This window comes from Candoia aspera, chromosome 10, assembly GCF_035149785.1.
Source record: "Candoia aspera isolate rCanAsp1 chromosome 10, rCanAsp1.hap2, whole genome shotgun sequence".
NCBI lineage: Eukaryota > Metazoa > Chordata > Lepidosauria > Squamata > Boidae > Candoia > Candoia aspera.
In genome coordinates this window covers 23,539,434-23,565,055 of record NC_086162.1, presented here as the reverse complement: position 1 = coordinate 23,565,055, position 25,622 = coordinate 23,539,434, and the positions used below count along the sequence as shown (strand labels likewise).

Genomic DNA, 25,622 nt, shown 5'->3' with positions numbered 1-25,622 from the left:
AGAGGTCTTTCTCAGGGCATGATGTGTGGTGTATCCCTGCAGAGTGAGTAACTAGGAAACAAGTGTGGATGAAACATGCCCTATGCTCATCAGGGTTTGAATAATTAAAAAAAGGGTATTCCCTTTCTGAACTGCTTTCTAGCCTGCCTCCCTCCTAGCTCTCTGATTCTTCACTTTCATAAGCTTCTGTAAAATAATAAGATTTTAAAAAAATGGGCAGCCCCACCAGCGGTTGTAAAATGCGATGGAAACCTTCCCTCAGTTAGAAAACCAGCAGAGCAGGTAAATGGCTGAACTGCCCCTTGCACTGGATAACTTTCTCTTGCAAGGAGAATCCTTGTCCTTCCTTATGGAGGGAACCATTTAAGCTTCATTTGAATTATGCCCAAAAGGGGTCACAAACAGGCAAGTACCCAGCATGGGCAGCAGTGGAAAACTGAAATGCTTGTTTCTTGACTAGAACCTGTGGCTGAGGTGATGGTGGGGATGATAAAAGAGGACTTCTCCTAGCTTCTGCGCTTTTAGGATGATGAAGCATGGCTTCTGAACAGAAAATGTGGCTTCAGGCCAGCTTTGAGCCACCTCCCCCCTTCATTTTAAAGATGGCATCGTGCCCTGAACAGCAACTGTACAAGTTGCAATCCACAACCGTGCTCCGTACGCAACTTGCAACACCAAGGAAGCCTCCTGTTTCTGCTACTTATCTGGTGGGAAGTCTAAACATGGAGATACAAGGCACGGAGGCCAAACTGTTCTTAGTTGATAAGCTATGAGTCAGGGCCTGCTTGTCCTGAATTTGACATAGTAAAATACACAGATCCCCCTCCTTCTATACTTCATACAAAGAAAGTAACTCACTGGCATTTTTACAATTTCACTGAACTGCACAATCTGTGGGCTGTACAGCAGGATGGATTCCTCCCTACTCACCCACCCACGTATTCATCTCCTGCTATGGATTATAATTTTTTTGTCTCCCTTCCAAGGAAGTATAAAAGGGCTGCCACAGGTTTGCCAGTCTGGGCCTGCCCACAAACCGCCCTGTTTGTTGGCTCCTTCATCAGTACAGTTACAGAACCACGCATGGGCTTCCTAAGTCAAGAGCAAATTCCTGTTGCGAGTTGACACATGCTGGATCCATCTGCCTGCCCATCTCCCTGAAGTCTTGCTCTCTGTCAAAGATACCCTGGTGCTTGCATGCACTGAAAAACTCCACACTCTCATCAGAATGCCATTTGAGGGCATCCTAAACTGTAGTCCTGTGCCTTGTAATAGCTGTGTGACCAGCACAAATTCAACAGGTAAAGCCTGATAGATGCAGGATGTGCCCAGATGTGAGCCTGCTTTTGCGTTATGTTGGTGTTCATCCATCCTTTCCTTCTGTAGAACGGCAGGGTAGCCCCCAAACTATTATTTCCTATTAAGTGGCGTCTTTTGTCGCCTGCAAATTACAGCATCATTTTCTCCTGTTAAGTGTTCCATTGCAAAGGAGCTCACCATATGGCATCCAGCTGAAACAAGGTGAGATCTGTGTCACCTTTTATATACTTCCACTCAGCTTCTCCCTTTCCCAGCCTTGCTCTGGTTATCACCTGAACACACCCTGGACCCAGGAATTTGACATGCTTATGTTCTGGCATCAGGTTTTCCTTTCCTAAGTCAAGCAGGAATTCTAGAATTTCAGAATAGTTCAATCAGTTGAGAGAACAGGCCCATACAGAAAAAAATAACACCCCAAAAATGCTGCTTGGTCAAGCCATTGGATCACCTAATTTTACAGTGAAGGAAGAATGTATCATTATTCCTAAGGATGCTTGGTCTCCTTGACATGTGCTAAGTTACAACTTGAAGTGGGATACAGCTTGGGGAAATTTACACTTAATATGTAAAATAATATGACTGAGCATTAGGAACCAGATCAATCTATATTCTCAACCCAGCAATTATAAACTTCAATGGTATTACTCTCTGAGACAAGCAGGCCATCCCAGTTAGACCACCAGTCCCTCAGACGCTGCAGCAAGAGATTGAAATTTCATGTGTGCAGAAGGAATAATGCAAATAGGCACATGCAAAAGCTGTTAATTCTTACACAACTAGTGAAATTGTGCACAAATGTCAACATTGCAGAAATTGAAACAAATCTGTCTGGCAGTGCTCAGTTATTTCTTAATAGCTGGCCTTGCAATTTAAAAAAAGATCCTATGTCTTTCATAAATCAGCTGCATCCTGTTATAATCTTTGTTCCTGGTTTTAGCCAGGCCTATTGTGCTTGACAAGTGTTTGTTGATAAATTTTTGCACAAGGTTATATTATTACATACAATTATGTTCTGATTTTTTTTTCCTTCCATAGTATTTTTATCTTACAGGGGGATCAAAGCCTTAGTTTTTTGGTTTAAGGCTAAGTATTTTTCTTTAGTGAGTTTCCATACTATCCATCTGAAAGCATCCTTTGCCCCTCATCATCCTATTACATGAGTAAAGAAGAAATAGAAAATCTTTCCCAGCATATGGTTGCTTCTCAGCTACCCTTCCTGAGTCTCCCCCAGGCCAGATCTTTCGGTTTCATGCAGTGGAGCTGGCTGGAGTCCAAGGGTTTTCTGCCCATGGAGGACTGGCATCAGTGTGGGCCAGCCCCCCGCAGTATGGGCTCTTGATGGCCAGCTGCAGTGTGCATTCTGTTGCCTAACAAACCAGATGAAAAAAGGGAGAAACTACAAGTGCCTTCCTTTGGAAACCTGCCATCTGCAAGGAATGTTAAAACAATATCCTTGTATTCTTGCATACATAGAGATCTGTGTACGCAAAAACCTACCATTTTTAAAGTTCACCGGAAACACGGTGACTGACGACAAAGGCTCAGTGACCATGATATCCATTTCCTGCAGAGGCTCCTGGCCCAGAGTAGTTGATGTCCTAAAAGGCAGACTCCGGCCTCCTTGGGAACTATGATTTTCATCCTTACACTCACTTTCCTGCCCCCTAAGTTCCAAGGGCATGAGTCAGCTCGGCTTTATCTGTTCAGTGGTGAGGGGAAAACACACTGCATAGCCCCAGAGGTACCCTCAACCTTTCAATGGGATTACGCATCCCGCCTCTCGTGCATGGTTTAATTCGTTTTCCTGCACATTGTAGAGGGTGGTTGGCCTGGATGATCTTTGTGACCGTGTCCAACTCTCCTGCTCCATGATGCTATGACGCTCCAGGCCTGACCCTAATGCTCCAGTGGTGTACTCTGGCTCCATCTCACCGCGTTCAGGTTTTAAATGCTGTCCTTCCAACCTTTCCTTGAGGCAAACCGGGAAAAGAGAAGGGTGGCTTTGTCTGACCTTCTGTATCTCAATCTTGTGACACCAATCAGGAGTGGAGGAATCCAGGGTCTTCCGCTGGAGCCAAGCCTACGCCATGATTTAGGCGACCTTTGGCAACCTCAGCTTCCCTTCCAGGAGCCTGTGAGTCCTCTTGGCGGACTGAGATAAGGCTGCGTGGCCAACCCCTCCCCCCCTTATTTAGATCTTCCATCTTTATTAGTTTTCTTTAATCGGTCAGAACAATGAGGCCCTGTGGCTCAAACTTTCCTATGGAAGGAGTTGGTTTCCTTTTTTGGTGCTGTGGAACAAGCCCTATGAACCTCAGCTGCCAAGAGGCAGGCGGGAACGGCTAGGCTGGTGGCTCGGCTCCAGCGCCTGAGAAAGCACGAAGCTTGTTTAGATTTGACTGAGGGAGGGAGCAAATTCCGTACAGTACATGGAAAATCTGTTTCATTGGACAGGAAGAGGGTATCCAGGTTGGTGAGAGGGGAAGGAACCGTACCAGAACATGTCTCGCTTGACGTGCTTTTTCTCTTTCTAAACAAACGTTCACTCTTGTTTTGAGAAGAAGTGTGGAGACCAGTGGAGGAACTTACTCGTCTTGATCCGTTAGGCTGAGATTACATCTGGTTCTCTGTTGCTCATAGCTGGTCAGCTCCATCTACATTGTGCAGGTTCCTGACAAGAGGGCTTGGCAACAGCTTTTCCCAAAATTGGATAAATAGGGTCCAGCAGGGTTCTTACTCTGTCCCCAGTGAATTAAAACTGGAGCCTAATCTATCTCCAACACTCACAGTCAGTATAAAGATCTGTTTTTACTGTGTCTGGGAAAGCATAACTCTTTGTAAATGCATGGATAGACCCATTCAAATTGCCTGCTGGGATCCTGCACACTTTCCCACCAACTAGAAATAGGCTATGTGATCTGGGAAGTGCTAATCTGTGGGACACCTCACAGGGAGACCTGTTCGGGATTTCCTCAGCCTTTGGAATTTCTGTGTTACTTATTGTTAACCACATCTCAATTCACCTTCAATTCTTGGGAAAGAGATCTCTAAGATCTTCAAAGATCTCTACTGACTAACACTATAGAATCCATCAGCAAGAGCAGGCTGCACTTCCTTCTTCCCTCCTTTGCCCCAAATCAAGGGAGGCTGCAATATTCTAGAGCATGTGGCCACGTCAAGCTGTGTGGACTTCAACTCCCAGAATTCCCCAGCCAGCAAGGAGTTGAAGTCCACACAGCTTGACGTGGCCGAGGTCGTGAAACAACGTTCTAGAGGTATAAACTCAAAAATATGTCCTTTCTCCCCAGTGTGTGTGTGTGTTACAATCAGACTCGAACATTTAAGTACTAAGGATTTAAAATATTACTTGACAAAAACCAGATAGAAGATGAGCTGAGCTATTCTGAGAAGTGTTTGAGCAGCATCACAACACCCTTTGTGGCATGGGAGTCTCAGTTTTGAACACTCAGGCACACTCGGGAGGGGATGAGCCACAACCGAGTAACAGAAGTTCAACTTCCTGTCCCAGGCTTTGATTCCATTCTGAAACCACTGGAGAACCACACCCAGTCAATACAGAGCAGGTGTGGGCCAGCTGCGGCCCTCACACCTTTTATTTGTTACCCTGAGAGTCTTGGTGGCATCATTTTTGCTGTTTCTAAGGTGGAAAACTGTACAACTGTTGTCAAAATAAATGAAACGTTTAAAAACCAAAGGTAACTATCCAGTTACTTTATTCCCCCCCCCCCAAAAGAAATCAAACCCTGTCCACATGATGGGGCTTTTGCAGTGCCACATACAACTATGTCATTGTTCTACCCACTCCATCCTGGAGGCCATCCTAAAACGTTAAGAGTGGTCCCTGTCACCAAAATGGTTCCCACTTCTGGTGGGGTTGGGGTTTTTTTTTTGTTTTGTGCCTTTGGGTCGGTGTTGACCCTTGGTGACTGCCTGGACAGGTCACTGCAGTTTTCTTGGCAAGATTTTTGGAAGTGGTGTGGTGTACTCCATATTATATTCAGGGTTTCTCAACCAGGGTTCCACGAGAGGTCCGTAGGGGTTCCCTGGGAGATCATGATTTATTTAAAAAATTATTTCAAATTCAGGCAACTTCACATGAAAGAGGTAAGTTTCATTCTCGATTTTCAGTTTAAGAACACTGTTGAGGCATACAGACAGGCCTACCCATGAAACGAACATAATAATTTGGTAACTTCTGGCCTATCTTTGAGCTTGGACGTACAGGGTTCCCCGAGGCCTGAGAAATATTTCAAAGATTCCTCCAAGGTCAGAAGGTTGAGAGGAGCTGTATTAGATGGACCAGAAGAGGCAATTTCCTCTATTTTAAAGTTTTCTTAAAGTCTCAACGTCATTGCTTCTCCTGATTTGGAGCCCTCTCCACCAGTCAGTGCACATCGACTTGAGACTCAGGAGAAGCAATGGGAAGCACTTTCCGAAAGTGGTACCGTGCTGCTCAGCACTAGGCCGCTGATGAGAGAAGAGTAAAAACGCATTGTGCTTTGAATGAATGTGCAAAACAACCTCTTATTCCCATAGGCTCTTCTCTCCTTCACAGGCTACGACTTCCCAGCAGTGCTTCAATGGTTTGCTGAGCGCGTGGACCTCATCATCCTTCTTTTTGATGCCCATAAGCTGGAGATCTCAGATGAGTTCTCAGAGGCCATCCGGGCCCTCAAGGGCAACGAGGACAAGATCCGGGTGGTCCTGAACAAGGCCGACATGGTGGAGACACAGCAGCTGATGCGGGTCTACGGCGCCCTGATGTGGTCGCTGGGCAAAGTGTTCAACACGCCCGAGGTGCTGCGTGTCTACATCGGGTCCTTCTGGTCGGAGCCACTGATGATCTCTGACAACCGACGGCTCTTTGAGCTTGAGGAGCAGGACTTGTTCACGGACATCCAGAACCTGCCCCGAAATTCTGCCCTGAGGAAGCTTAACGATCTGGTCAAGAGAGCCCGTTTGGTCAGGGTAAGTACTGGGAGGCCAAAAGGCTAAAAGGAGGAAAGGTAGGGTCCAGAAAGAAGAGGATTGCGAGGGATCAGTGAAGACAGCTGGCTGAGTCATTCAGCCTATGCTCCAGTGGGATGGGATAGTTAGTGACACAGACCCAGTGACATTAAGAACATACTCAGCGCTACTGAAAGAAGAAAAAATAGAGCATTTGCCCATTAGAGGTTTCCATTGTAGTGATAAATCTTCTACTGCATTATTCTTGACCACTGGTGGAATATTTCCATTCCAATGGAACTGGGGGGCAAAATACATACTGCGCATTAAGAGGATTTTCCTCAGCATGTGAAAGATAGCTGAAGAAATACGAGGCCATCACAGTAGCAGGAAAGCACTGCGATTTAGTTAAGGGAGAAAGAAGTAGGTTAAATGTCCCAGTGCTATGGAGAAAGTGGAAAGATGGTGCCAAAGGAAATACCATGGCTGTCAGCCATGGACCAAAGGAGATGATTGCACTCAGATGGAGCTAGAAAGGAGGTCTTGCCTTCTGAGAGAACATTATGCTGCAAAAGTCCATCATGTCTCTGTGTGAAAAAATGGCCCGACACATACTGTTTTGCAACAGCACCAGAAGGCTCCTCTATTGCAGTCTGGACCAGAGAGGGGAGCAGATGTTGCTCCACCACCCCTGGAAGAGCAAGGAGGCAAAAGTCCTGACAGAGGCCCAATTGCAGTAGCCTTGCTCAATGGGAGGAATTGGCACCACAGCTCAAGGGTTCCTGGACTGTCCCGTGCCCAACATCTCACTGTAAGGGGACAGGGAAACGAAAAAGGAGAGGGGCATTCAGTGCAGGGGGAGGAAATAATGGGCACCGCTCTTCTGGGTGTGGCGGCAGAACTTGCTTTCACCCACCTTGGTGACAGAACTTGATTATCTTTCCTTGAGCTTAATTTCCCTGTTGTTGTCAGAGGGAGAAGGTATGTTTCCTTTCTCAAGATTTAAAGTAGCCATCTCCCATGTGGTCCCTTCCAGACAGTATGTTGGACTGCGATTCCCATCATCTTATGCTGAGGCTGATATGGGACGTGGATTGTAATACAGTCTGGCAGCCACCAGGATAGAGAACGCTGCTTTTAAAACTCTCCCCTCCCTGGACATGGGCCTCCCTCCTTCCCATCGGAGAAGGCCGTTGCTGGACACCCAGCCTTCATTGCAGCTCTTCCTGTTGTCCACAGTGGCAGGGAAAGGACTTCTGCTGCCCCCCTCCCTGAACAATGGCTACATCCCCACAGAGGAAGTCTGCATTGTGCTTCAGGGTACAATTCTGTTTATGGGTTCACCCGCCTTTTCCTACTTCCCACACCTTCTCTCTCACTCTCTGCCTTCTGCTCTGGTTTTGCAATTAAGTGTTTCTAATGAAGTCCTGATTAGAGGAATGGCTGTTGCTTGGTCATTCCGGGCATTCCTTCTGCAGTGGCTGAATATCCGGAAAAGAAGCCGGGGAGCAATGGAGGAGCAAGATTACATCCAAGGATTGGTCCTTAGGATGCATCATTTCCTAGCTGTAACATCCGCCCTTCTCGCAAAGAGAACCATCCATCTTTTTGTTTCCTCCAAGGGACATATTGTGTCCCTTTGCCAGCCAATTATGAATCTGAGCCAGCTGAGAAAATACCGTACGACACGGTTCTTCATGGCAGAATCATAGAAAGCTTTTTCAGACTGAGTCAGAGTCTCCGTCCATCTAGCTCAGAACTATGCCCCTTGACTGGTGGCTGATCTCCAGGGCTTCAACCTGACCTGAAGGTGCTAGACCACTGTTTTTCAAAGTTGGCAACTTTAAGACGTGTGCACTTCACCTCCCAGAATCAACTCCCATGCTGGCTGGGGAATTCTGGGAGTTGAAGTCGACTCATCTTAAAGTTGCCAACTTTGGAAAACACTGGGCTTAACCTTAGGTGTTGTGTATGTTGTTCCTAGAAAGGGGGTCGGGCTTGAAGATCATAATCCCAACTCAGCCAGGCAAGGTCAACAAAGCAAGAACTACAGATTTCTGTAAGGTTTCTTTCATGCTAGAATTAGGGGCAAGTACAGAATTCTGGAAATTGCAAGAGGAATTTCCAACCCTTGTTTACAGTGTGGTAATTGAAGTGGAGGGTACTTGAATGATTTGAAATGCTTCTTCACAGATTTCTTTCTACCCAGGCTAAGTTACTGTTTATGAAATAAGCTGCCAACAGACTCACCCTCTGTCTCTTCAATGTTTGTCTCTGTGTTCTCGTCGCTTGCTTTCCAGCCTCCCCACATTCTTTCCCAATCTCCGAAGTCCCTTCCAACCCTTATATTCTATAACTTTATACATCTGCAATTTTAAACTTGTAAATGGACCCTGTCCCTAAGCTATAGACCAGTGTTTTTCAAACTTGGCAACTTTAAGATGCGTGGACTTCAACTCCCAGAATTGCCCAGCCAGCATGCTGGCTGGGCAATTCTGGGAGTTGAAGTCCACGCATCTTAAAGTTGCCAAGTTTGAAAAACACTGCTATAGACCCACATTCCCCTGCCATTCTTCAGCTTTTAGTCACAAAGATACTCCCTGTGAATCTCTTGTCCCTAGCAAGTGAACCAAACAAGAACTGGTCCATCTTGTTTATTGAATTGCAGATAGTTTTATACTTCCTTCGTAACAATGACAACATTCAGTGACAATTTCACATGCGTGTTTAAAATCAGCCACAGACTAATTGTGCTCAAAATCAGATGCTTACTCAATTAAACATTGTGTTATTGTGAAGTGGAATTAATTGGGATGGACCCCCTCCACTCAGTGATTAATTTTGAAAAAGGGCAGATCCAATTTCAGTGCTCCTCATGGTAAGAGAAGGGACATTTCAGCAGAAACCCTCATGAAAGGATTCGGATTCCTGACAAAGAAATTTCCCTGGTCACCCCACTTGATGTATCTTTGCATTTAATAGGGAAGGATTCTTTCTTATGCGAAGCTCCCATAGGACCAATGTTCCCCCCCCCTTTTTTTTAAGTAGACCTTAAATGCAAAGATTCATCTGAGAGGAATCTCAAAACAATGGACTGGCCTTAAATGAGGGTTGAAATTTGCAGTTTAGGGCAGCCTGTCACATATTGTCCATTGGCAGGACCAGCATTAGTTTTACTACTGTAATGATCCCAGGCAAGCTCAAACTAATGATTTTGGGAATGGAACTGGACAATCATCACAGGGGCCATGGACCTGCCTTAGGCTGCAGCAGGGAAAGAGGATTTAAAGCAGTGTTTCTCAACCTCAGCCACTTCAAGAGGAGTGGACGTCAACTCCCAGAATTCCCCAGCCAGCCATGCTGGCTGTGGAATTCAAGGAGTTGCAGTTCACACCGCTTCAAGTGGCCGAGGTTGAGAAACACCGATTTAGAGAAATAGTATGGAAAAGGGAAGCCAATTTGTGCCATTCATAGTCAAAATGTTAAAACATTTCCCCACCTTTTAAAAAATGGATGGATGTCTCTATTTATTTATTATAGGAGGGTACTTCGGTTTCCCAGAAAAAGGCCAGCATGTTGCTCCCCAAAGCACAGGAAATTTCTGTTTTCCCCATTCTTTCTCTTTCTTCATGGGCTTATCTTTTCCTGTCACCTGAAAGGATGGGTTGGTATTTATGAAGGCTCTTCAGGAGCAATTTCCTCCTGTTTTTATTCATTTATGTTTAATTGCCAAGCAGCTGCTTTCACTCTCTTCGCAGGCTTTCCTTCATCAGAGATGCAGGGCAGACTTTACCACCTGATCTCCTGCTCAACATTTGGGGATGGGCCTCCTTTATTCTCCTCCTGTTCCCCCCAGCCACAGCTGAGATTCTGCAGTTTTAGCTAAGCCTGCACTTCAAAGAGAATTTCACAGAGGTTTCCTTAAGCTCCAAGCTATTGGTGATGTGGCTTTGTGCAGGAAGGGGCAGAGGTATAAATCCAGGCCACCTTTGAGAAACTAATCCTGGAAAAGTCATGGAAGCTGCCTGCTAGCAGAGGTAGGGAAGGAGAGACTAGAGGTCTTCAGTGTGGGGAGGCCTTCAGGCTAGAAATATACAGGTAGTCCTCAGTTAACAACCACAATTGGGACTGGAATTTTGGTTGCTAATTGAACCAGTCATTAAGCAAATCCAACCCAATTTTATGACTTTTTTTGCGGTGGCCGTTAAGCAAATAATCAAGGGCACTGAGCGAACCATGTGGCTGTTAAGTGAATCACATGGTTCCCCATTGATTTTGCTTGCCAGAAGCCAGTTTGCCAGAAGCCAGCCAGGAAGGTAAAAAATGGCGACCCCGTGACCATGGGATGCTCTACGGTCATAAATGCGAACCAGTTGCCAAGCACCCAAATTGTGATCACATGGCCGCGGGGACACTGCAACAGTTGTAAATGTGAGGACCACTAAATGAATGGTTGTTATGTGAGGACTACCTGTAAGGAACCCCGGTGCTTCTTCATACACTCCCTAATTAGAAACTGGAGGGAATCTGCCAGTGTTTCACATACACCTTTGTCCATTTGATGCCCACCAAATGTCTTGGACTTCAACTCCCAGAATTCCTGGCCAGTACTTCAGAGAGCTGGAGTGTAACACATACAGAAAAGGTCAGATTGCTATGAGCTTGAAAGAAGATTGGTCCATGGACTTCAAAGCAGGGTAAATTTGGGGCTTCTGATGCCCCTGGTTTCCTTGCCTTTTCAGACTCTGAAAAGCCCTCTTCCTTGGCACTGCTTTCTATTCTGGCCCTATAGCGTAGCCTTCCTGTTTTGCAAGGGTTTGGGTCTCTTCCCATCTTCTCAACTTTTCATCTTTCAGATGCTTAGACTTCCTACCATTGCTGTTGATGAAGTTTTTAAATGTTAATAAAAGAACTCCAAGCAGCTAACGGCAATCTTTGCAGGGTAGAAGCGTGGACCAAAAAAAAAGAGAACTTGCACATCAAGCTTAATGATGTTCAGAAATAAATTCAATCTTCATACAGCAGTTAGATGAAGAAAAGTAGAGGTAGCTCGCTTTTATTCAGCAGATCTGGATGCAGGCAGGTTCACAGTGGAAAGGCACTTCATCACTGACTCTTTGTGGGCACTTCCTGTGTGGAATGGAAAGCCTGTGTGCAAGCGAGTTGTCAGAGGATGAGGCCTGCATTAGGCAGCCCTCCGGCCTGCACGACTGCCCATGAGGTAAAGATGGAGATTGTGTGTCTCCCAGACCAAGGAGGAGGAGGAAGAGGAAATCAGGTGACCCATGCGAGTTCCCACAAGCACAATAGAGACACGCCTACCTGATAAGCCCTCTTACTATGCTTATGAGACAATGCTGAGTTGACCCCTGATAATTCCAACAGCTGTCTCTGTCTGCCATGAAGGGTAGCCCCAGTCATCCTCTGTGGCTTTTCCCTACCAAACTGGAGTTTCACTTGCCTCACAGAGTCTTCCTGGTATGTTGCCATGACCTTCTCCAGAACCCCTCTTAGAGGGAATGGAGACAGTCCATGACATCACAGCAGTTCAGCCACTGGTGAGCAAGCAGCAGTTCTGGGAACAGCCAGCCTTTGCCTTCTTGCTACAGACAAATGCCCATTTTCCATATGCTTCTATCTCAAGCATGAGATCAAGGATAGAATGCATTATGCGTGCCTTCTATCCACCCCTCCCAGGTCCACGTCCACATCATTAGCCACCTAAAGAGGGAGATGCCCTCCGTCTTTGGCAAGGAGAACAAGAAGAAACAGCTCATCAACAAGCTGCCTGTCATCTTTGCCAAGATCCAGCTGGAGCACCATATTTCACCTGGTGATTTCCCTGACTGCAACAAGATGCAGGTGAGGACAGGTTGCATCTAATCCTTTTCCCATGACAAGAGACCATGTTAAGGCAACTGCTCTGCCTTGTTCATAGATTTATTATTATTATTATTATTATTATTATTATTATTATTATTATTATTACGGGAGTGCCTAAATGTCAACAGGGGAGTAGTTTTTATCCTAGGGACTATAAGGGCCTTTTCCCCAAGAAATCCAAGGAGAAAGAGCCAGAGGCCTCTTGCTGGAATTAGGAATCACATTTTCCCAGTGCCTAAGCAGTGATAGCTTGTCATAGGGAAAATGCAGCTCTGTCTCCCCCTCCCGCCGCCACCCCTGGTTCTGGGTATCGTGAAATATACAAACTGTAATGGTTGCCTTATCCCAACGAAGTCAGTCTCACTGGAGTTTAGTGAATAAAACTGATTTATTGAAAGGATAGTATGCAAGTACAAAGAAAGCTGAGAATAAGCAAAAGTGCGCCAAATACAAACTAAAAACCCTCGCCTCCAACCTGATCCCGCCCCTCACCCCAGCCTCGCAACCACCCCCTCCCGCGTCACCCATCGGCCTGGGAAAGCAACCTTGAATACATGTCATAACCCAAACACACATTCCTTCAGGGCAGCACAGAGATAATGCCCCGGCAGGGCTGAAACTCCCACCCCGCAGCTGATAGACATGGATCAGAAACATGACATGCGAAACGTTACAATGTATGCAAACCATTGGAACGATGAACATGACATACCGCCCCCCTAAAGAAAAGAATCCCAATTAAGGAGCAGGTTTATCAGGATAAGTAGCATGGAAATGGGTAACCAGAATAGGGGAACAAACATCGTAGGCGGCAACCCACTCAGGGTGCGGGAAATGCTTCCAGCGAACTAAGTATTGTAAAACAGAACGACACCGTCGGGAATCAAGGATTTCTTTGACTTCAAAGTGTTGTTGACCATCAATCATGATAGGCGCAGGAGGTGGAGGCTGTGGATGCCAGTGGGTTGACTCGTTGAAAGATTTAAGGAGGCTGCAATGAAACACAGGGTGCAGACGTTTAAGATTTACAGGTAAATCCAATTTAAAAGTAACAGGATTAATTTGAGCAACAATAGGAAAAGGACCTATAAATTTGGGTGCCAACTTTTTCGAAGGTTGAGTGGACTTGATGAATTTGGTGGAAAGATATACCTTATCCCCCACTTTAAACGATGACGGGGAGCACCGCTTGGAATCTGCATGCCGTTTATAGGTGGCTTGGGCATCTGTAAGTGCCCTATGTATTGTTGGCCAGGCGGCTGCGAGGCATGCAGCCCAATCAGCAGGCGACGAGGGGGGGGGGCCGCTGGCTGAGGCAGCTCAGGGATCGGGACAAAGTCACGGCCAAAAACAGTATGGAAGGGCACCTGGCCAGTGCTCTGATGAACAGCATTGTTGTAGGCAACTTCAGCAAATGGTAGGAGGTCAACCCAATCATCTTGCTGATAATTCACAAAAGCACGCAAATATTGTTCCAGTGTAGAATTGACCGCCTCCGTATTTCCGTCAGTCTCTGGATGCGACGCAGTTGACAATGCCTGCTTAGTCCCCAGTAATTTCATAAATTCCCGCCAAAACTTAGACGTGAATTGTGTGCCCCTGTCCGTCACCAAACGGGCGGGGCATCCGTGAATTTTGTACACGTGTACAATGAAGAGGTGGGCCAGCTGCTGCGCAGATGGAATGGAGGTACATGGGATGAAATGGGCTTGTTTAGAGAAAAAATCTTTTACTACCCAAATGACAGTTTTTCTCTGGCTAGGAGGTAAATCAACGATGAAGTCCATAGAGATTTCCTCCCAGGGGCGGGAAGGATTGGCCACAGGTTGTAACAAGCCCTGTGGCTTTCCCACTTTTCTTTTAGAAGCAGCACATACTGGGCAGGAACTAATATATTCTTTAACGTCGCGCCTGAGCGTTGGCCACCAGAACTGGCATCTCACCAGATGAAGGGTCTTCCCAAACCCAAAATGTCCAGCTAATTTGTCATCATGGGATCGTAACAAAATGGTTTTGCGTAAAGCCTCAGGCACATAGAGACGATCATGCTTCCATGCAAATGCCTGTTTAAAAGTAACCTCGTTGAGGTTTGCTTGCAACCAAGTGTCAGTTTTCAGTTCGGAAAGAAACTGTTGTTGCAAGTCTGAGGGAACAGGCAAGCGAGGAGAAACTGAAGCGTCCGTTTGCTGCGCACGAGTTTGGCTGCGAGTCACAGCTGCCAGACTCATTTGGGGTTCTGTCCAGAGAGTTCCCACAACATCCGGCACAGCGCTGTCGTCCTGAGGCTGGCGCGATAGTGCGTCAGCCAAAAAGTTTTGCCTTCCCAGAATAAATTTTAGTTTAAAGTCAAACCGACTAAAGAATTGAGCCCATCTAATTTGCTTTGGGTTAAGTTTGCGAGACGCAGTCAATGCCTCAAGGTTTTTATGATCAATCCAAACCTCGAAGGGGTGGGCAGCCCCCTCCAATAAGTGACACCAACTCTCCAACGCAGTTCTTACTGCAAAAGCCTCCTTTTCCCAAACGTGCCACCTCCTTTCTGTTTCTGAAAATTTACAGGAGGTAGGCACATGGCTTTAAGCGTCCGCACTTGTCCGATTGTAATAACAGAGCTCCAATAGAGAAGTCAGAAGCGTCCACCTGCACTACAAATGGTTTATCAGGGTCAGGATGTTGTAAAATAGGTTCGGATGTAAACAGTTGTTTAAGGGTTTCAAATGCCACTTGGCATGCGGGTGTCCATTTTAGGAGCACTCCCGGATTTTTCACCCGCCGTGTATCCCCCAAACCTTTTGTTTTAAGTAGCTCAGTGAGGGGGAGGGCTATCTCCGCAAACCGCTGGATGAACAGCCTGTAAAAATTCGCGAATCCGAGGAGACTTTGTAGCTGCCTACGCGTGCGTGGCGGCTCCCATGCCATGATGGCCTCAATTTTAGCGGGATCCATTTCAATTCCTTTCTCGGAAATTCTGTAGCCCAAATAATCAATTTGTGATTTATGAAATGCACATTTAGACAGTTTAGCATACAATTCAGCCTTTCTCAGTTTGCTCAATACTTGTCTGACTAGACTAACATGTTCTTCCATAGTTTCAGTATAAATCAAAACATCATCCAAATACACCAATACCCCTTTAAACAGGTGGTCATGCAAGACCTCATTGATCAGTTGCATAAAAACCCCTGGCGCTCCCGCCAATCCAAATGGTAACACTTTGTATTGAAAAGCCCCCAAAGGACAATTGAAAGCAGTTTTCCATTCATCCCCCTCCCGTATGCGAATACGGAAATACGCCTCCCTCAAGTCCAACTTAGAGAATATTTTGCCCTTTGACAGATGTGATAACATGTCTTTTATTAGGGGCAAAGGATATTTATTTAATACTGATACTGCATTGAGCCCACGGAAATCTGTACACAGTCTTAAAGTGCCATCTTTCTTTGGTCGAAACAGTACAGGTGCCCCCACCGGAGAGCTGGCTGGTTCAATGAAACCCCTAGCTAAGTTTTTGTCAATGAACTCTCGTAGCATTGCCAGCTCCTTCTGAGTCATAGAATAGATTTTAGGACTAGGCAATTTCACATTAGGAACAAATTCTATGGCACAGTCAGTTTTGCGATGGGGCGGTAACCGGTCCGCCTCTTTTTCCCCAAACACATCTGCAAAGTCCTGGTATTGTTCCGGCAGCCCTTCCAGCGGCTCGAGGACTTGCAGAGAAGTGGTTGCTGCCCATCCCACCTCGTTGTCGTCTAGTTGATCTTTCACAGGGGCTTTATAAAATCCATCTGCGAATGTCACGGTTCGGTGCACCCAGTTTATGGAGGGATTTTGCCGTACAAACCAGGGCATCCCCAAGATGACCAAAGATCCCCCTACTGGTGCCACAATAAACAGTAATTTTTCCCCATGGCTGCCCATTTGTAAGGCAACCATCCCGGTAGAATGGGTGATGGGTTTCCCCCCTGCCATGGTCCCGTCCAACTGGGTAAAGATCATCGGCCGCTTTAAAGGGAACGTGGGTAACCCCAACGCCGTCACCATGTCGGGGTGCATCAAGGACCGTGAGCACCCCGAATCAATCATGGCCCACAGTTCTATGGTTCGGGTGCTGGACCCCAACTTCACTCTAACGGTCAGGGTAGGGAAATCCCCACTCACCGAGACATGGTCGCGCCCATCTTCTTCTTCTTCCACCTGCCCCACGGCGCCCTTCAAAGCAGGTGGCTGGCGTTTCCCGCCGGCTCCTCGGCCTCTGGTTCCCCCTCTTCGTCAAAGAAGGAGATGCCTTCAGGCTGCGCCTCGGCCAAGGCAGCTTTCATCTTCCTGGGAAGGGATGGCGATTTCCCAGCCGGTTTAGCTGGGCGATCCTCGGCTCGTCTTTTTGGGCACGCCGCTGCCCAGTGCCCTTCCTTCCCACAGCGCAGACATTGCCCCTTAGGAAAGCGACGCTCCCTCTCCTCTTCCCACGCCCGCTGGCTGGGTCATCCTGAAGAGGTCGGAGCGCGGGCGCTTTTGATGGTTTTGCTTTGCTTCACCGCCTTCCGATGTGCGAAGGTTTCCAGGGCGTTTTCAGCGCTGTCAGCTAGTTGAATCCACCCATACAAAGTCTTTGGGTCATCACGCCCCAGGGCCCACCGAAGGACCTCAGTTTCCAGCCCATCTTTGAACATCTCTACTAGGGTGGACTGGGACCAATCCTCAACTTTTCCAGCCAGTGCTTTGAATTCTAACGCGTAGTCTGCCACTGAAAGCGACCCTTGGGCCAGATTCTTCAGAGCCTGTTTCGCCCTTTCTTGTGCCAGAGGGTCCTCAAAATGTTGTTTTAGTGCCCACAGGAACTCCTCAACGTCTTCCAGCTCTGGGGCCTCTGCTTGACACAGCTGGACGTACCAATCCGCCGCCCTCCCCTTCAGCCTATTTGCAATGGCATTGATTTTCCCCCTCTCGGAGCGGAAGCTCTGCTCCCAATCCTCCATGTAGCTATTAGCGTTAGTAATGAAGAAAGACAGCTTCGTAGGATCGCCGTCAAACTTCACAGGAAAAGGGGGGGGGGTCTCGCCGCCTCCAGCCGTTCGGCTTTTCCAGCCACGTCTAGGGTCCTCCTCCCTGGCGCTGACTGTCGGAACCGAGTCCAACCTCTTCTCCGCGGGGATGGGGGTGGTGACTCCGGGTTAGCGCTCTGCTCCCTAGCGCCCTTTCGTCTTCCCTCAGCCGACCCCGACTTCCCCCGGCTTTCCCTTAGCATCACCGCCAAAGACTCCAGCTTCTCCTCTAAAGCCTTCATTCGCGCGGGGGTGACCAATTCTTCGGCCGCACCGGTTACCACTACCACTGTAGGTGACAACGGAGGTCCTGGTTTCCGGACCTCTTGGGCGTCCCCTTCAGCGGAGTCCTCGTCCTCGTCCCCCGTTCTATACTCGGCCCCTGACGTGCCCGTCGTTTCTGATGTTACCAACTGCTCACCGGGTTGTAGCCCCAGCTGTTCCCAGCGGGCCGCCCTCTCCGCGCGGGCGCTCCGGGCCACCCGCACCATCGTGGTGTCCGGCTCCTCCTCAATCCACTCGGCTTCCCGTAGTACAGACATCGCTAGCGCTCCCCGTCACAGGTAACCTGGCTAGGGGCTAGCGGGGTAAATTTCTTTGATGATTCTCAGCTTTATGTAATGGTTGCCTTATCCCAACGAAGTCAGTCTCACTGGAGTTTAGTGAATAAAACTGATTTATTGAAAGGATAGTATGCAAGTACAAAGAAAGCTGAGAATAAGCAAAAGCGCGCCAAATACAAACTAAAAACCCTCACCTCCAACCCGATCCCGCCCCTCACCCCAGCCTCGCAACCACGCCCTCCCGCGTCACCCATCGGCCTGGGAAAGCAACCTTGAATACATGTCATAACCCAAACACACATTCCTTCAGGGCAGCACAGAGATAACACCCCGGCAGGGCTGAAACTCCCCACCCCGCAGCTGATAGACATGGATCAGAAACATGACATGCGAAACGTTACGATGTATGCAAACCATTGGAACGATGAACATGACACAAACATCATATGGAAACCTAAGTTAAGACAGCTGTAAGCAGCAGAGGAAGCTGCAAGATAACCGCAAAGGAATAGCAAGGAGTGAAAGAGTTATTGGCCTCTTGAGGGCCAAAACTCATGCGCACTTGGCTGTGATTCCACTCTGGGCCAGAGGGATGTGGTGGTACCCAGTATGATTCCTTGTTTCGCTCTAAGCCTCATTACTCAGAGTAGTACTAAATACTCGTACTCTTTAACATCCAAACATCTTACAGGAGTAGGTATATGACTGAGGCTTTGACCTATCCTTTTCCCTGGTTTTCCTGCAGGAGATGCTGATGGTGCATGACTTCACCAAATTCCATGGGCTGAAGCCCCGCATGGTGGAGGCATTGGATGAGTTGCTGACACTAGACATTGCCAAGCTGATGCCCCTTTTGCGCCAGGAGGAGGTTGAAGTCCCAGAGCAGATTGTCCAAGGGGGAGCCTTTGATGGCACTCGCAATGGTCCCTTTGTTGAGGGAGCAACCGAAGGGGCCTACGAGGGTATGGATGATGATGAGTGGGTTGTGACCAAGGACAAGCCCAAGTATGATGAGATTTTCTACAACCTCTCCCCAATGGATGGCAAGCTAAGTGGCACCAAGGCCAAAAATTGGATGGTCACCACCAAGCTGCCCAACTCAGTTCTCGGGAAGATTTGGAAGCTGAGCGACGTTGACCGGGATGGCATGTTGGATGATGAGGAGTTTGCTCTGGCCAGCCACCTCATTGAGGTCAAACTCGAGGGCCATGGTCTGCCCTCTGACCTGCCACGCCATCTTGTTCCACCTTCCAAGCGTCGGCAGAAGGGCTCAGCTGAGTAAGCAACCTCCTGAGTTTGTCCCTTTCCTAACACCAGGCTTGAACTGCTTCAGTAGGTGCTGGTTCTTCTCCAATTTTCCTTGAAGCAAACTTTCAGGCTTGAACTCCTTATGAAGGCCTCAATTCCATATAGCAGCTGTGCACAGCACTGGAAATCTGCTTTTTGCTCTACTCTTCAAACCAGGCTTCCAGCTCAAACTTCTCCATCCCTTCCAGATGTTAAATGACTCCTGTCCACCCCAAAAAGCCTCATTTCTTCATACAGAATTAAGACTATGGATCCCACAATGTAGCTTGCTGCGTCCCTCTAACTGCCTATGACCTTAAATATCTATAGTGTTAGTCTTCTCACAAGGTCTTTCTTCTCAGAAACCAAACTCAGCTTCATTTGCTTCATGAACTTACTACCTGGGTAAGAATATTACTTCCTCCATGCCTAGTTCCAGCTGTTCCTTTGGGCCACATCAGACCCATCTGAGGTTTTACTTCTCTTTAATAGTCCCCAGTCAGATCTGCAATCAACTTAGGCTCCAGATGGCCTTGATCTTCTAGCTTTCTTTATCCCTGGTCTCATTAGAAATGGTAGACCTCTTTTCTCCACCTTTGGCCACCTTTTTTCTAAAAGCATCTTAGTTTATTGCTTCTCCGATGATCATCAGTGCTAGATGGACCCCCTTCAGTCAAGTGAAGGGAGAAGAACAAAGGGAGACTGGAGATTTATGGCTGGAAGCAGTTCATGAGTTGTTCAGAACCACAGGCAATGCTGATCCCAGAAGACTTTATTGCGGTTGAGAAATAGAAATTCTCAGTCCAGTCTGTCCTTCACCCTGAATCAGACAGGGTGGGAGGAATTTGTACTGCCTCCCCACCCCCTTGTTAATTAGAGGAGGTGAGGTGGGTTAGGGTTAAATCCCCACCTGACACTCCCTAGGTTTAGATGCCTGTGGGTTTTTATTTGATGTACTGTACCTAATCAGGCCTGTGACACTTGATGAAAAAAACCAAGGATGGCTGCCATTCTTAAGCTAATGTTATTCCCCATATGGGTAAAGTCAAGTCTTGGGCATTTGGGGGTAGCAAGGGCAAATCACAGTCGTTAAAATGATAGAATGATAAGAAACCCCAAATTTCAAGAGATGTTCATAGAGCAGCAGAACCCACCAATAATGCCAAGCAGACAGTAAGGGCAGGAGTGGCTGGCAAACATGAGAAGTGACTCTGTGCAGATTTAGACCTTTCCAGCCAGGCTCCCTCCAGAGGGTTGAATGATTTCAAGAATTCCCAGCTCTGCTGGCTGGAAATTCTAAGACTTGTTGTCCAGCCTAACTGGAAGGCACCAAGTGGAGGAAGGTTGAGGGCGGCATTTGGAATGGTCGTAGATCAGTCTTTGAGATACTTCCCTTCTGGGGAGGGAGTGTAGCCCAGGTAGAGACAGAATGAGTTGCTCCTGGCTTAAAAAGCAGGGGGTGTTCCATACTCGCCACTCCTTCTTCTGGGGTGGAATTGGCAGAATGGAGTAATTGTAGAAGCCCTTTCCCAAGACAAGAAGAGGGGTGGTGAGACGGCTATCTTGTACACAAGAGGATGCTGCTGAAGCTCAAGGACACTGTGACTGAGCCAGGACCAGGCCTAGGTTAGGCAAAGGGATGACACAATCTCACACATCAGATTTGTGAGTACCAGGAGGGCATGCACTTTCATGGAGGCCTACAGAATGAGTTGTTGGCGAACTTTCCTCCAAATTCTTTCCTGCCTATCACTGCAGCACCTAGCTTGTACAGCTAGTGTGGCTTCCTTCCCCAGTCCTAAAATACTGCTGTGCCCCAGCATTCATGGGATGGGACAATAGAGACTTATTCTGGAGATCAAGGGATCTTTTCCCTTTTTTCCTGGTAACTGGCCAAACAGAAGACAGGGCCCCTGTAGTCCGGGAGGATCCATCTAGTTGCGAGGGATCAGCTAATTGCTGTGGCTGAGCAAGTTGAAGAAGGGTCAGTGTCCAAAATCAGTAGCTTTCAAACAGAAAGGAAGACAGCAGGAAATGAGAGGAAGCTGGGCGGGAAGAAAGTGGGAACCATGTGCTTCGTTGGAAGGAATAGCAGGAAAGGCATGTTTCCTAGGAATTTGGTACTGGGATCTCTCTCCAGTAAGGAAGCCATAATGTGAAGTCTGAACTTCACTGGCAGGATACGTCAGTAGTAGAGAGATTCTGACATTTCCCAGGATTGGCTAGAGGCCAATATTTTGGGCTAGGAAAATTTCAAGCTCCGTGTCACAAGAGAACAGCTGGCTCTCAACTACATTCCGGGGCATGTAAATACAAATAACGTTAGACCGTTTTTTTAAGGCAATAGGAACGGCAAGCTTGAGCAGCCCAAAGCTGCATAGCCAAAACCAAAACATTGTGCTGCATCTGCATTCATGCTATTGATCTCAAATCAAGCTGGACTTTAAGTCCAAAGCCCAGTGGCTTTGAACATTCAAACCCTACACTGTGGCAGCCCGTCTTGCAAGAGTGATGCCTTACAGCTGTCGTGCTAATCAAGAAAAGCAAGAATCCCTTCAGGAGGCCCATGGGGGTCTGGAAAGGTGCTATCCTTTGGTGCTTGACCCAACTGGAGAGCTCCATTTGGTGTTGAGGATAACTCTATCCATCTCGACCTCCTGTATCTCCTGCAGAACTCTTCCTGAGACTACCCAGAGGAGTGAATATCCTGCCCTGGGTGCTACCAAGATGCTTCTTCAGATCTGGGTGAGGACTGTGCCAAATTAGGACATCTACCCTAGTTTAATATCAGAATAACTATTCTGGCTTCACCCAAAGAATCCTGGGAATTCTCTCTCTGCAAAGGAAGTCTGAAGCACAAATGTGTCCAATAGTGAAGAACTGGAGAGCTATTGAGCTAAGTAGAGCGCTGGTGTGTTCTTGGTGCCTCTTTCTCAGGTTGACAGCAACACTCTATGATTCCTTGGAAGACTGTGAAACTGTGCATTTTGAGGAATCCCATCTATGAATATGGCTAACAAAAGAACCTTAAATTGTGGGTGGCTGATCTTAGGCTCCCGAAATAACATGGAATTTTTAATGGCCACCAGATCTTTTCGAAGAAAATCTTTTAATAGTCTTCTATACCATTATTAAAGACTCAACTCTGGTATCGAAAAGTTGGCCATCCAGATGATCTAAATATTGTTTGCGGGACTTTCAAATTATTGGTTGAGCCATTGGGATATAATGCAGTGTGTACGATTAACTCATTAAGAGTTAGAATCGGATAGAGAGAAATATTAACAACCAAGTCATTTCTATTTTTAAAAAAAAGGCTAAGGAAAAAATCCACATGTAATCTAGCAGTTGGAACAAGGTTTAGAGGAAGTCTCAATTTCAGATATTGGTTCAAAATACCAAGCCAAATCTTTAGCATCCAGAATTTTTTTACATATATTTGTATACACTTCCTTCATCCTGCACAGCTTTTTAGCTGTTTTTATCTGGGGGATAAAGAAGTAAAGAGGAATGCTGGAAGTGAAAAGGCTGAAGAACATTTCCAACCATTTCTCTCTCATCTTGAGATCTAGCCCCTTGCTTTGAAAGAACTGAAAATAAAGATCGGATTCTCGTGCAACTTGTGTTGATAGAGCACATGCAGTATCCGGTCCACATGTGCTTTGCTAGCAAGTTTCCAGTACAGGGCTTGGTGCAGCTTCCAGCCGCCATGAAGGGGAGCATATGAACAATAGGTCGGGGCAGCATCCAAACCTGTTTCGTTTTAACTTCTTTTCACTGTAGTTAAATCTCACACTTGATTCGCTTCCTTCTCACCATCCACCCTTCAATTTTATAATGTATTGCTACAGCAAACATGGCGTGTATATTATTATTTTTTCACACGTTTTTGTTTTAATCTACCTATCGTGCTTGGAAGTTGCCTTAGGGATGACTTGAGGCTGTTTGGGAGAGTTTTTAGACCTTCCTTGCTTGAGCAGAACTCAAGAACAAGGAATAGAAATGGAGCCTGGGTGGGGCTTTCAGGGTTGAGGCCTCGAGTTTCTTTATTCCTGAAACCTCCCGTAATCCACTGCACAGACTGGGTCCGCTCCTACAACCAGAGCTTGTTCCTATTTTCTGCACCACCAGGTAACATTCAGACTCTCGCAGCCAAGCTCCCCAAGTATGCAACCAGAACGATGATGCAAATTATCTATTCAAAACATGAATATTCTCTTTTGTTTATTTAGCTTTGCTGGGTCCTCCCACTCCCAAAAGATGCCCAGAGTTCCTGAACTTGCAAAGAGCATCTCTCTCACTTCTGAAGAGGTGGGGGCCAGATCTGAACCCCCTTCTTTTGCACTGAGCTGCCTCATTCATTGGGATGCTGAGGGAAGAGGGGGTAGTCCCCCTCCAGATGCTGAGAAAGCCTCATTCCAGTTGTGGGGCGGGTGGGATGGGGCGAGTCAAGGAATCTGCCTTGACTGCCTTTGGCGGAGTCCTGTTGCTTGTCGTGCTGGGTCTCCAGAGTGCAGCCTCGGCCTCGCAAGCTGTTCCTATGACATGGCTCTGCTGTTGTGACAATACTTCAGTTGGAATAAAACTTGTATTTACCAATCTGAACCATGCCTGGCTGTTCACTGTGTATTGGTATGTGCAGATGTGCGTGGCTGCTTCAGAGAAACTAAAATCGATTACCTGTATTCTGGGATTATGCAATACAACGCACCACAAACTTAAGCAGAAAGGAAGGCAGCAGGAAATGAGAGGAAGCTGGGCGGGAAGAAAGTGGGAACCATGTGCTTCGTTGGAAGGAATAGCGGGAAAGGCATGTTTCCTAGGAATTTGGTACTGGGATCTCTCTCCAGTAAGGAAGCCATAATGCGAAGTCTGAACTTCACTGGCAGGATACGTCAGTAGTAGAGAGATTCTGACATTTCCCAGGATTGGCTAGAGGCCAATATTTTGGGCTAGGAAAATTTCAAGCTCCGTGTCACAAGAGAACAGCTGCCTCTCAACTACATTCCGGGGCATGTAAATACAAATAACATTAGACTATTAAGGGCTATTTCGGAAAGCCTTTGGGGATTGGTAAGTTCCCATGCTGTAGTGGGAGGGGCAGGGGTTTGCAGGGTGTCGGGGGGGTCATAAAAATGAAAATCATGATTGCCAATGTGCAATCAAGCCACCATCTTGACTTTTTTTACCCTTGCCATGGAAGAACCCCCCTGGTGGTTGGTTGTTAGTGAAAGGGTCATTCCTCCGATGAATGTGGAGATTACTATTATGATTATTGTTGGTTATGGTCTATGTGTGTTTTTTTTAATTGTTCTAATCTCTTGTTCCTGTGTTGCAGTGTAAGCTGCTTAGAATCGTCCATGATTGAAGTGACCCATAAGGCCAAGTAAATAAATAAGTGAAATAAATAAGAACAACCAACCTTAGCATGAAGTGCAAATGCATCTGCTGATTTTTCACCTGACCTGGGTGTGTTGTGTGCATGTGTGTGTGTGAGCAAGAGAGGGAGAGAGTTCATGCGCTACAGTAAGCCATAATGTTGTTTGGGTCGGGTTTAGCAGACAGGTGTTGTGTGAGCCCAGCCAGTTTGGCATCATCACTTACCATCTTTGACTTCGCTCATCATGCTGAGTCACAAGTTGTCTTTGAGCAGGTTTATTTAATAATCTAGGGTTGACTGAATTCACTCACCACGCTAAGCCACCAGCCCAAGTGTGCAAACCACAGTGGCCAAACCACACAATCCCAGTCCCAGTGTGAACCTAGTTGTGCAAACCAATGTGCAGACCATCAGAGAAAGACAGACAGAAGAATCCCTTGTCATTTGCCTGCGGTCCTTTTCTAGGCAGCACATGTATGCATTTTGACCCCACGCGGCAGTCTGAATAACCTGATCAGTTGTAAGGGGTTATTATTATTATTACTCTTACTATTACCATTACTATTATTCTGGCCTAATAGAAAGGGAGAACATACCCATGATGGCTTAGCAGCATGCACAAAACACAGCTTAAGAAAATCTGCCTTAACCTTACGTGTGAAGGCGGCTATTGATAAATGGACACACTCTGCACAAGCTCTGAGGCTCTGTGTCAAAATACAGCCAGTTTGGCTCCAGCTGGGATGAAGGGGCAGGAGCATGAGAGGATGGACTTCCTAGCATTTCTAGTCTAGGGATTAGCAGCTGCCTTAACTGCCCACAGACCTTAGCAAAAGCCATAATGCAGCACCTGAGCCCACGCTTTGCACACAGAACACCCCAGCTTTAATTAAAAAACCACATCACCTAGAAGAGGGCCCTAGTTTGCCAACCAACTTGGCTTGGAGAAAGCCATGTGCCTTTTCTACAGCCCCCACCTCCAGTTTTCCCCAGGGGCTGCTCCCCATGCAAAATGAGGGCCCAGCAGTGAGATGGCCAGTATAAAGTAGAGCTGCCCTATATGGCCTTCAAGAATCTAGACAGCCACTAAGATGGCAGCACAAACCATGCTGTGCCAGGGGAGGACAACGCAGTATCTATCCCAGTGTTTCTCAACCGTGGCAACTTTAAGACAGGTGG

The 25,622-nt window shown here is 47.0% G+C and overlaps 1 protein-coding gene across 1 annotated transcript in view; it reads left to right on the top strand.

Annotated features, from left to right (window-relative positions):
• EHD2 (EH domain containing 2) overlaps positions 1-23,668 on the top strand; it is a 32,578-nt gene extending 8,910 nt beyond the window's left edge. The window contains exons 3-5 of the mRNA XM_063312526.1: positions 5,897-6,309; positions 11,986-12,150; positions 18,522-23,668. Of these exons, the coding sequence (XP_063168596.1) occupies positions 5,897-6,309; positions 11,986-12,150; positions 18,522-19,058 (1,115 nt within the window). The 3' untranslated portion in view covers positions 19,059-23,668. The remainder of the gene's footprint in view (positions 1-5,896; positions 6,310-11,985; positions 12,151-18,521) is intronic.
• The last annotated feature ends 1,954 nt before the right edge of the window (positions 23,669-25,622 follow it).